This window comes from Tupaia chinensis, unplaced genomic scaffold (assembly GCF_000334495.1).
Source record: "Tupaia chinensis unplaced genomic scaffold, TupChi_1.0 Scaffold000023_1, whole genome shotgun sequence".
NCBI classification, from domain to species: domain Eukaryota; kingdom Metazoa; phylum Chordata; class Mammalia; order Scandentia; family Tupaiidae; genus Tupaia; species Tupaia belangeri.
The window spans coordinates 1,172,484-1,185,365 of NW_006159453.1; the positions used below are offsets into that span (position 1 = coordinate 1,172,484).

General features: G+C 37.1%; 1 protein-coding gene across 7 annotated transcripts in view; it reads left to right on the top strand.

Moving 5' to 3' along the window:
* EVI5 (ecotropic viral integration site 5) overlaps window positions 1-12,882 on the top strand; it is a 201,932-nt gene that overhangs the window by 94,165 nt on the left and 94,885 nt on the right. For all 7 annotated transcript variants that reach the window (XM_006140145.3, XM_027770450.1, XM_014586566.2 and 4 more), the window contains one exon: window positions 10,201-10,335. In XM_006140145.3, coding sequence (XP_006140207.1) covers window positions 10,201-10,335 — 135 coding nt within the window. The remainder of the gene's footprint in view (window positions 1-10,200; window positions 10,336-12,882) is intronic.

The following is a 12,882-nucleotide window of genomic DNA, read 5'->3' on the forward strand; positions in this document are numbered from 1 at the left end:
CTGGGGTGTGTTTCTCACTTTCTGTCTCTGTCTCTGTCTCTTTCTGGCAAGCACATGTGCCCTATAGCAAAAACCCCTCCAAAAAAAGAAAGAAAGAAATTACCCAGTAATGTAAGGTAGCTGCCCACCCCACAGTCCGAAGTACAGTCTTGCTAGAAGTATACCAAGCCCACTGAGTGGCTTGCAGAAAATGTGTAGTGTTATATCTAGTTTGAATAACAAAACTCTGATTAAACATTTATGGGCTGTATATTATCCAGTATAAGAAAAACAGCAGGCATCTTGAATTTTTTTAGGCTCAGTAAAGAAGACTTCAGAAGAACATCTATAGATAGGTATAGTCATTTTCAGGTATTTGAGAGACTATCTTGTGAAAAGTGATTAGCCTTTTTTTCTGATACTAAGATCTAAGAATATGAGATCTTCTACCTTACTCATTGGAATTTTGACAAATGAAACAGTTGCTTTTCAAAGTCATGAGCATACCACTGTTAAAAAGGATGTCTGTTACTAAATGTTTTGTTTATAGCCTTGCAGTATAAACTTGTGAATTCTTCAAAACTCTCAAAATAAGGGCTTTAATAGGTGGCAAATTAGTGTACAGAAGACATGAACATACTATGAGCTAACTTGACCTGTTGGGCGTTTATGAATCACTATGCCTAATAACCTTCCCTCTCTTTTCTATAATTCTAGAAATAATGTGAATTAATTTCAAAGGACTATGAAGAGCCATTGATATAATAGGAATATGAATCTTACCTAGATTAAATCTTACCTAGGTTAAATTAATGTTAATAAAAATAATACTACCTGCTTATCAGTGGAAGTTGTTAATTCTACATAATTTAAATTTAGAAAATGTGTTTTTCAGCAGCCTTTAGGAATTGTGCACACCTGATTCACCTACAGAGTTTGTGTTTTTGTTATGAAAATGGAACCTAGTTGGCAAGTCTTTCTAAAAGTGCAAGATAGATAGATGCCCTTACACATTTAATTTGGTAAACTCAAGCTGTTGAACACTATGCCTGTGAATTTTGTCAGAGGTTTTCTTCTGAAACAAATTTGGACTTTAGTCTAAAGATTTTGTTTTCCATTTATATGCAGTCATATTTTTCCTTCAGCTTAAATAATAAATGAGCTATTTACTTTAATGATACTCAGTGTTCTCTTAACATTTTCTTCAGAATTGACCAAAAAAAAAAGAAAAAAAACCCTTGCAATTGAGAGTATATGAATAACCAGAAACAAATTGCCATTTTAGAAGATTATGATATATGATTTTTCAGAGGTTTAGAAACAAGTCATATAAAAATGATGTGTTACCTTTTAATAAATTCATTGTCGCAAATCTTTCAGTAGTATATCCGTGTTGCTTGGATTTGTTTGTTTGTTTTTTTAGAAATTCTTTTCAGAGCCTGTGGTAGGGAGGATTATGAACACCTTCGGAGGTCAGATACTGGGTAGAGAGCAAGCCGTAGCTTTTATTTATTTTTTCTACTCTGATTTTGTGTTATTGAAACCTATTCTGGAGTACTTGCTTTATGTAATAATGTTTTATTACAGATGCTTTTAGATGTGACAGGGCAAATGTACCATTTTGCCACAGTTACAGATTTTTTTTTCTTTAACAAAAAACATGGACCAGCAGTTGGCATGGAAGTTAAGGTGACTGGATCCTACATGGCTGAATGTGCAGTTTGAATCTGGACCTGGTGACTTGAAAAACACACTGGGGGGAACCAGCAGTTAGCGTAATGGCTATGTTGCTGGACTCCCACGTAGTCCCGGACCCGGTGGCTTAAAACTCAACGCCGGGCGCGTGTGCGTGCGTGCCCAAGATCCTGAGAGGAGAATGGAGGAGAAGGGATTGCGGCGTGACCATCCTCCCTGGGGGGTGATTTCTCACTTTCTGTCTCTATGTCTCTCTCTGTCTGTCTGGCGAGCGCATGCGCCCTATAGTGAAAACCTCTCCAAAAAAAAAGAAAAGAAAAACACACTGGGCATGTGTATGTGGGTACCCAAAACCCCAAGAGGAGGATGAAGGAGAAGGGAATATGTTGTGGCCATGCGCCTAGAGAGGGCACTTTCACTTTCCTTGTCTCTCTTTGTCTCTGTCTCCAAAGGAAGAGTGCATCCTCCCTATAGCAAAACAAAACAAACAAACAAACAAAAAACAAAACAAAACCACATTATGTGTGTTTGTTTAAGACTGGTTCACAATTACTATGTGGAATTTGAGTAAAAAAAAAATAGTTTAGCCACCAATTTTTTGTTATTTTTGCAACCTTCAACTCCTACTTCTTATCTTTAATATAAATTATATAATACAGGTTTTCATTGTTACTAATAATAGTTAAGTCAATAGTTAACTAGCTTTAATTTTTTCAGCAAATATTTGCTTACTTGCCATGAAAAGCACTGTTTGATTCTACTTTTACAGAGCTCAATCAGTCAAACTGTCCCTGGCTTTACTTGTAGAGAATATAGAGAGATGCACAGCTTAAAAATTAATTGCACAATTAATTATTTACAGTTGTAATAAATGTTACAAAAGACTAGAGTACAAAGAAAAATGTAGATTCCTGAAAAGGAAAAATAAATGTCATGTCTTGAATTTAATGTAGAATATTAAGAGTGTAATGTGTACTTAAATCCATGTAATATCTGACAGATCTGTGTAGACACTCCTTTGTCCAATTTGGATTTTTTTAATTTAATAATATAAGAAACTTCCCCTAATACAAATATTTGCTTTTCACTCTCACTCACATACTCTTCAAACATTGAATGTGAAACTGTTTTCTTAACTGAAGACATGAGTGTAGAGGAACACTAAAGACTTTCTAACTTACCTTTACCTGTGTAACTTTTCCAGCATTAAAAGGCACGTGGAACTGAAAAACAGACTCCGCTTACTAAAAGAAATTCAGTTAGCTTCATTGGAATGGGATTGCTGGTATCTTAGAAACACTAAGAGATTCATTGACAAAAGTGAACGTGATGTAAGTGTAGAAGTCATGCATTATTTACAGGCTTTTAGATAAATGGCCCCTGGCTGACTATCAGTTATCATAATTATGGCAGTTGTCGTTCGGTAAAACAAATTGTGGATCAGTCTAAGTTACTGATTTGAATATTAAATGTATTCTTACAAGAATTTCTTATTAAAAGAATATTTGTAAGACTTAGATGTTGAGTTGCTTTTTCTAGAAGCTTAAATTTTTACATACTGCACCATTAATTCTTTTTTTTTTTTTTTGAGAGGTTTTTGCTATAGGACGCGTGCGCTCGCCAGACAGACAGAGACAGACAGAGAGACAGAAAGCGAGAAATCACACCCCCCCAGGGGAGATGGTCACGCCGCAATCCCTTCTCCTCCGTTCTCCTCTTGGGATCTTGGGCACGCACGCACACGCGCCCGGTGTGAGTTTTAAGACACCGGGTCCGGGACGTGAACCACAGTTGACTACGTGGGTGTCCAGCGACATAGCCATTACGCTAACTGCTGGTCCCTGCAGCATTAATTCTTAACATGGTATATATTACAAGAATGTATTGAATTCTTTGTTGCAACATGTATAAGGCTTAAAGATTAGGAACATGGGCTCCGTAATCCGTATGTACAGTTAACAGTGTTCTTGCTTGCTATTTGGTCATTCTGAGCCTTACTGGTTTATTAGTAAAGTAGTAGTTGTGATGATGTTTAAATGAGAATACAGTGTCTAGCACATAGTCAGCACTCAGTAGATGTTAGTTGCTGTCTTTATTGTCATAAATATTAGTACATGTTTCATAAAACTGTTTTCCTCCTGTGGAGAAAAAAAAAAAAAGGAAACTGTAATGACTGCTAGCTTCTGGTAGCTCATAATCTCACAGCAGTATCTTTTTATACTGTATTAAGATGTGAAGTCTGCCAGCTCATTGATTGTATGCTCTTGGGTATCATTTAACTGATGCTGCCATTTGTCCTGTGTGCAACAGAGATAATTCTCATAGAGGGTTGTTGGCACTTAGTGAATTGATACTCTAGAACAAGGGTTCTTCTTCTAGAAAATCCTTGTATATAATGTGTGCTCACTAAATGGTAGCTATCATTAGGTTTAGTGTTAATATCATTTTATTATGATGATTCTACCAGTTTTCTCAGCCAGTGGCACAGGCTGTTAATAATAAAAAACAAAATTTATGGTGCCAGTAGGTGGCACAGTGTTTCCGTCTCTGGATTCCCACATGGCCGATCACAGTTTGAGTCCTAGACCCAGTGGCTTGAAAATCACACCGGGCACGTGTGAATGTGTTTCCAAGATCCCAGGAGGAGAATGGAGGAGGAGGTTTATAGAGTGGCCATCCCCCTGGGAAGTGATTTTTTTACTTTCCCTCTCACTGTCTCTGTCTCTTTCTCTCCAGTGAATGCATGTGTCCCAAGGGAAAAACCTCTAAAAAACAAAACAAAAACCCCAAAACATACAGTTATAATTGACATAGAAAACTTAGTAATACACTAAACAATGACAGAATATCACCTTCCTGACCAATTTAGTTCTCAAAGATTTGAACAGGGAAAATTAGAATGATAGAAATAGTGTCCAAATAAGAAAACTCATTGCTGAGACCAGCAGATAGCATAGTGGTTACCTCACTGGACTCCTGCATGGCTGTGGTTCAAGTCCCAGACCTGGCATCTTGGAACTCTTGCCAGATGTGTGTATGTGTGCCCAAATCCTGAGAGGAGAATGGAGGAGAAGGGATTGTGGTGTTTCCATCCCCCCAGAGGGGTAATTTCTTGTTTTCTCTCTCTGTCTCTATCTCTCTGGTGAGCACACATATCCTGTAGCAAAAATCTCTCTTAAAAAAAAATAAAAAAGGAAAATTTAGTTGCAAATTTGAGTTGGAGCAAACAACAAAATCTTTAATCATTAAATTTAAATTTATCTGGAAGTTTTAGCTGTTAATAATTGATTCTAATGAAGATATATTTTGTTCAACAAAAACAGATGGGGATATAATTAGGGCTAGTTACTGTATAGAAAATTAGCTTAATGGAGTTAGATTCATTCTGAAGATTAAAGAAAGTGCATCAATGCCTGTATACTTTTCATTAATATGTTTACATTAATAAATAAGGAATTAAAACTTCTTAAGCACAAAACAGTAGTCAGAAACATCTACCTTGTCCAGGTAATTGTAAAAATACCCTTTTTTTTCCTTCCTTTTTAAAGGTTTTTGTCATAAGGTATGTGCACTTGCCAGACAGAGAGTGATACAGAGGCAGTAAGAGGGAAAATGAGAAATCAACCCGCAAAGGGGATAGCCATGGTGCAATCCCTCCTCCTCCATTCTCCTCCTGGAATCTTGAGCAAGCACACACACATGCCCAGCGTGATTTTCAAGGAACTGGGTCCGGGACTCAAACTGTGGTTGGTCACATGGGAGTCTAGTAGCATAACCATTGAGCTATCTGCTGGCCTTCAAAATGCCTTTTGATTATTATATTTTAGTCTTAGGAGTAACATAAAATATTAAATAATACACACAATAAGTGCTGTAACAGATAGGAGGGGGTTATATGTGAGACTACTGCAGTAGTCCAAAGGAAGGTGAGGGCATGAATGAATATAGTGATGGCGAAGATGGAGAGCAACAAACAAATTCACAAGATTCCGAAGAAAAATCACAAAGGTTTTGTGATTGACTGGTTATGGGTCTAATAGAAGGGAAGTTTTAACTTGGAAAATTGTTGAAATGTCGATGGCCTCATGAGGATAGTAAGTCCATGAGGAAGAACATGGGAGTTGGCATATTGAATTTGATGTGATCAGGAGGCCAACCAGATGGAGCTGACCAGTACAAAGAACTGGGCTAGAAATAAGGATTCGAGAGTCATCACTCATCTGGCTGTCAGTCCGTCTGTCTGTAGTACAGAGGTTAGCATCCTTGTATGTTCTTGGTCCCTCTTCCTATGTCTCTTCCTTTTTCCCTCTCCCTTCCCCCCTTTTTACTGTTGTATAGATTATTCCTTGGTGATTTCGTCCACTTCTGTGTAGGCAATATCTGATAGATAATGACAGTATCTGATACTGCCTGTACATACAGCTTTATAAACAGTGAGACCATGTAGGATGAATCTATAAAGTAAGAAAAAAAGGAAAGTTTGGGAGAGAAAACATAGTGATGAAACCCTGGAGACTACTGATAGACAATGCCCACCTGAACACACACACACACACACACACACACACACACACACACACCTGTATAAAGTAGTAGAATTCACAGAGAAGACAGAGAAAATAGGCAGAAGAACCATGAAAGAAGAATACCTCAAATATCAGGAAGGAGAGATTAAAGTAAGAGTGGCCAGTTGTACTTAATGTAGACTGTCCAGTAAGGGTAAAGCAGAATAAAAGAGCTTTTCATTGAGTTTCTGTGTTGTTACTAGGATTAATATTATTAGTGATTAACACAGTGTCATCAAGGGTTGAGGACTAAGGATAGATTGCAGTGGTTGAGGAAGGAATGGGAAGTACAGAATACAGGGTCACAGTATAGGGCAGGGCTGGGCAGCGGGTGTCCCAGGCGACCTCAGAACCTGTAGACAGCTGACCCTGCTGCGGGGCGCCCGGTGCCTCCAGCATGATCAGGCTGATGTCTGATACCAGGAGTGAGAGTATCTGCCAGGACAGCAGGGGCAGCCAGAGGCCAGCCGACGGTAGTGGCAGATAGGATTGTTCAAATGTTTGTTTTTTAGGGCTTGATATTAATTTTCAATATGAAATTTATAGTTTTTATTAAATTTTAAATTTATTAGGATGTGTTTTGTTTAAAAAGTCATAAACAATGAAATTTAGAACTTATCTCTTGAACAATAGAGGACAGTTAACGAGTTTTTTATTTAAGGCATTACAGGGTTAAAAGTGGTATTTCAAGGAATTCTAGTGCCAGCATACACAATGGGTAATGGTAGGGTCAAAATGACAATGCAGAGACCTGGGAAATGGAAAGGAAAGAATGACAAGGGGAAGGTTCTGCAGCAGAAGAAAATCTTACTCCATTCCAGGCAGCAACACTGGTGAGCTACGTGAGGAGTTTCAGGCCTCTAGGAAATTAGAGAAGTCAAGGAAAAGGATTGGTTTGGCGAAGTTCATGGTCAATCTTTGAATTAAATTTGATTTTAATATAGAACATTTGTGTAGTCACTTATAGAAGTAACCATCATAAAAATAGCCAGGATATTAAAGGGAGTACCATGTAAGAGCAAGATTCTTTTTTCTTTCTTTTTTTTTTTTTTAAGGGAGAGGAAGCTTTATTTTTTAAAGAATTACTTATGTAATTTATTATTATTATTTTTTAATTTGACGAGAGGGGGGTTGGGAGGAAGTGAGCTGCCAGATCTGGGACTCGAAGCATGTTTGGCCATGTGGGAGTCTGTGTGTGCCCTAACTGTCATGCCACCTGCCAGCCCCAAAGAGGAAGATTCCTAACTTTACATATATGAAAGCTTCAGGGACATCTGAAATTATATAGGAAAGTTTTTCAGTGTAATTTTTTTTTTTTTTGAAAAGAGAATTGTGTGGCTTTCATAAGATTTCCAAAGAATCTGATTCAAAGGGTAAGAATAATAACTAGTGAGAATGAAGCAGGTCTGATCATAGAGGCAAGACTGAACACCAAGATCAACAAACTAAGGAAAAACTAGGATTGATTGAAAGTTACAGAAAAGGACAACAGAGAGAAAGGTAGACTATTTTTTTTTTTTTTTTATCTGCTATAGGTTGCATGTGCTTGCTGGAGAGACAGAGAGACATGAGAAATCACCCCTACTACAGGGGATGGTCACACTGGAAGCCTCTTGGGATTCTGGGCATGCACGCGTATGTTCCCAACTCAAGTTTTTTTTTTTTTTTTTTTGGAGAGGTTTTTGTTACAGGGCGTGGGCTCTCCCCAGAAAGACAGAGAGAGCCAGAGGGATAGAAAGTGAGAAATCCACCCCCCGGGGGGATGGCCATGCTGCAATCCCTTCTGCTCCTTTCCTGTCTTGGGATCTTGAGCATGCTCGCCCATGCGCCTGGCATAAGTTTAAGCCACTGGGTCTGGGACTTGAACTGTGGTTGACTACATGGGGGTCCAGAGACATAGTTATTGTGCAAACTGCTGGTCCCACCCCCAATTCGAGTTTTAAGACACCAGGTCTGGAACTTGAACTGTGGTTGACTACGTGGGAGTCCAGTGATGTAACCATTTTGCTATCTGCTGATCCCAAGAAAGGTAGAACTATTAAGCTAGACATTAAAAAAAAAAAAAAAAGCAAAAAGGTACAAATTTTTGTTTTATTTATTATGCCATTAGAAATACTTTTTATTTCCTAGACCCTATATACTTTGCAGTATATTAATTTATTATAATCATGACGACCTGAGAATTATGTTATATAGACTTCGTCAGTTCCAAAAAAAATGTAATTCAACTTAGAATGATTTAAATTCAGAAGGCAACACTTACAATTTTCAATGTATAAATAGCATAATATGTATATTATCCAGAATGACTTATCAAAGTATTTCAGGTCTTTATAAATTGTATTGATAGAAAATTTGTTCCCAGTATTACTGTAGTTTTTTATTCTTGGAAGGATTACTTGGTTTATTTATACCAGGTGAAGGATTCTATTTTCATGTGGGCTGTTTTAAGTTCCATGTTTTCTTGGGAATCTCCAGTAGAGTCTCGGCAAACAAATCTGAACTGTAGTTGCCAGGGCTTTAGATTAAAGACAAAAAATTCTAGTGGCACTTATAAAATAACGATCTCATTAAGCAAAATACGGCATCTTCAGTTTGGTTGTGGTCATTTCAAAAGAGTATTTTTCCCTATTTGATAAAGTATTTGCTAAGATGGTATACCTATCGTATATGCCCTTCTTGAAGTATTATAGTATCAGAATTACTAGGAGAAATAATGTGTAATGCATTGAATTAAGTCCTCAATTGCATAGTTTTTTGAGTGCGTGGGGCAAGAGGGATACCATGTGTTTTTAATTTTATCACTTTTGATTGGAGTTTTAATTTGACATATATTTTGTTTTTAACATATTAAAGAGTAGGAAAAGCTGTTCTTTACTCCTGCTAGTTCAGTAGGAGATGGTTTTTCTAATTCGGTTTTGAAATTTTGAATCCCAATTTTTCTTTACTACATGAGCTAAATGTAACAATTTTTTGGAAGTCTTTTATAATGAATTAGATGTCTTTTTGCTTTTATACAAAAACTTTTGTGTGGGAACTGACTCGAAAAGTATTTAAGTGACTACATTGGTGTTCACACGATAGCGTAAGAAATGAAATGGGAAGGTTTTATGCCTCTCTGGTTAATTTCTTTGTGAAGCACCTGCTTTTTCTCTTCCAGCAGTCATTTCCATGGATATATTTTAATGCAGTCTGCATTTCTAAGGGCAAATATGTCACAGTTTTGTTTTGTTGGGATTTAGGATGGTTCATCTTATGGTGGGTGTCCTGTTTTTGATCTCCATTAGGTTCGGATGTAATACGTGGTGCATGTGTACTTTTCTGTAGTCTATGACAGTGCTGCCCAATAACAATGTAATGGGAGATTCCAGAGGATAAGTTTAGTATGCAATTTAAAACTTTCTAGTAGCCACATTAAAAGGAGTATAAAAAGGTAAAATTAGTACTATTTCTTTACCTCAATATCTTTAAAATATCTTAACATGTAATCTCAGTATAAAAATTATTGAGATATTTTACTGTTTTATATAAAGTCTTCGAAACCGAGTTTGCGTTTCCTACTCCCAGCCTATCTTCATCTGGATTGGCTGCATTTCAAGTGCTTGGGAGTCACATGTGGCTACTGGCTGCCCTCTTGTACAGTACAGGTCTACAAAGTCAGAACAGTTTCTTAGTATGTGGATGATGGACAGATAAAAAGAGGTCTTTATTGTATATGAATTGGATTTGATCAGTATAATAACTACCAAAACCCAATAATGTGGTCATCTTCATGTAGATTAAAACTGGGCTTTTTTACTCTTTGGAAAGTTACTTGGAAGAAATACACTAGGAATAGTGGGAATATGGAATTTTTACTATTTAGTTGTGCTGAATAACTATACTATATAATTGCCCTATTTTTATTATATATACATAGTCATACTTCAATGAAATTTGATTGTATGTTTATAACCTTTAGCATAAATGCAGTTCCAACTACAATGAAGATTTTGTGCTACAGCTAGAGAAAGAATTGGTCCAAGCTCGCCTGAGTGAAGCTGAGTCTCAGTGTGCACTAAAGGAGATGCAGGATAAAGTCCTGGATATAGAGAAGGTAAGAAACTACGCAGACCCCACTACTCCCAAATTAGAGGGGCGTGTGGTAGGTACTTGTTAAGTTCTTAGTGAACAATTAAATTGATGTTTTCATAGTACTTACTAAGAGAGGAAAGAAAGAAAAGATTTTTATGATCACCAGTTAGTCTTCATTCATGTCATCCTAATCAAGGCCCCATATTTATAGGTAAAAAGGCAGAATTGAGCCCTTTCAGAGGAAAACAACTAGGATAATTTTCATAGAAGAATACTTAAATGTTGGAGGGGAGAAACTTAAAGGATAGAAATTTTTTATTGTCTTCAACTACTGTAATATCTTTATGTGAAAGAGAGAGAAGAGGACTAATAGACATTTTAGGGAAAATTTCATCTGGGTTTGATAGAGCTTTCCAAGCTAGAATAAGTCAGTTCAGGATGTATAGGAAGGTCCCCTTAGCTTGGCGTATACTTACAGAAGCTAACTTTCCTCTTTTCAAGGGTATTAAAGGTCAAGGATTAGATACGTAGTGGAAGTAGAAAAACTAGGTCTCTTACAAGGCTCAGATAATAAGATAGCAAACTCTGAATCTCTGTTTCCTCATCTGTGAAATCAGTGATGGCCTGGGCTGTACGTTGAGTTTGTTCCTTTTTACCTCAAGGTAATACCTAGCTATTGAAACAAAAACTTATTGGTAATGCACATACCTATGAGTTATTCATAAATATTTTTTCTCTCTCTCTTTTTTTTTTTTTAAGTTTTATATATTCTGTAAGAGAGAGAAAAAAAGAGAGACAGGTGTCCTTAATGAGGTCTTTATGCCACAACCTACCCCCAGCCTCGGCCAGCCTGGATTACAGTCCCACACCTGGCAAGTGTAGGGAGATCTCAGTGCATAGACCCAGAACCTCTGCATGTGGGTCCAACATTACAGAGTGTTGCCTTACTGCTGTGCCGCTGTCTGGCCCTTTATCATTTCCTAATGGTCCAAAACAGGTGAAACTGGGGTCATTAGTAGAATAATTTTGCTAGGAATCTGTTCCGTTTGTTTGTTAGTTAAGTAGACAAGGTGTTCCTGTGTTCTGATCCTCCTGGCTCAGCCTTCTATAGCTAGGATCACAGACACACACCAACACACTAGCTTTTTCAGACATGGTCTCGTGGTGTTGCCCACATTGGCTGCAAGCTTACAGTCCTCCTGCCTCAGCTTCTCAGGTAGCTGAGACTACAAGCTCGCAGTGCCGTACTCAGCTTTTTGAGTGGGCTGGGAATTGAACCTGGGCCTCCTGTATGGCCTCAGCTTGCTGAGTAGCAGCATTTATCAGCATGTACTACTGCAGCTGGGCCTGCTTTCTATTTTTACATTATTTCTGGATAATTTATTCTCTGATTTGTTGATTAAAAACCTGACAAGAATGCCTAGCAGAATATTAGACTTTCTAGAGTATTCTGGAATACATTATTTAGATAAGAATCTTGGTCTTATTGTTAGGGAGATTTTAAATATTTGGTAGAAAGAAATGAACCTAGGTTCAGTTTACAACCTGGGTTTCATAAGTGGCTGTGTTGGCATTCATTGCTACCGAGTAGAAAGGATATTAGAACATTGCATGCTTCTTACAGTTAATTTCTTCCTGCAGCATCCTTTTTTCTTCACTTTTAATCTTTTAAATGCATATGCAGTAAGTTTTAGTTAAATATTTTAGGCTGAGAAAATATTTTAAACCTGTCTTTAAGAATATGTAATTGGTGAGAATAACTTTATTCTGTCAAAGCTGTGGGCTGAAATCATCATGTTCATGATGACATATATATATATATATATATATATATATATGGTAATATCTTTGGACTAATATACAGTATAGAAAGTGAGAAAGCAAGCCACCAGGTCTGGGACTTGAACCGTGGTTGATCATTTGGGAGTGTCCAGCACTTTAACCACCACACCACCTGCTGGCCCCAAAATGATATATTTTTAAAATAGAAAATTTCATAAAATCAGGCCTTCAAATCTTAATACTATCTCAGTTTACCTAAGTAACTTTTCCTAGGGCTTAGTTTTGGATCTCTTGGTAAGAATCCACAGCAGGTCAGTACTGGGCTATCTGAGATTTTAGGTGAGTCTTTAGTATGATAGGAGATATACTTGAACCTTGTATCCATGAAGCAAGTATTTAGATTATCTTGCTATTAATTTCTTGACTTTGATATAAATAGTGAATATTAAGCAGAGGTATGACACCTCTCTCCAAGATGACATGCTGAGAAAAATACAATAAAACCAGATTTTATAATATTCTTAAATCATTTAATGTAAATTATATTTCTGCTTTATTTGGAGTCCTAATTAGAGGTTAGTAAGTTTGCTGACATGTTGGAAAATATTTTTAATCTTTCTGATGCATCTCTAATTAATATTTTATTAATAAAACAGACTTTCTGTGTCCTCAATATTGATTTTTTTTTTTTCTTTCAGTTTGCCAGAGGGTGTGTGCACTTGCCAGAGAAAGACAAAGAGAGAGGGAGAAAGCACCCCTCGATGGAGCCTGGTCATGCCACAAGGGC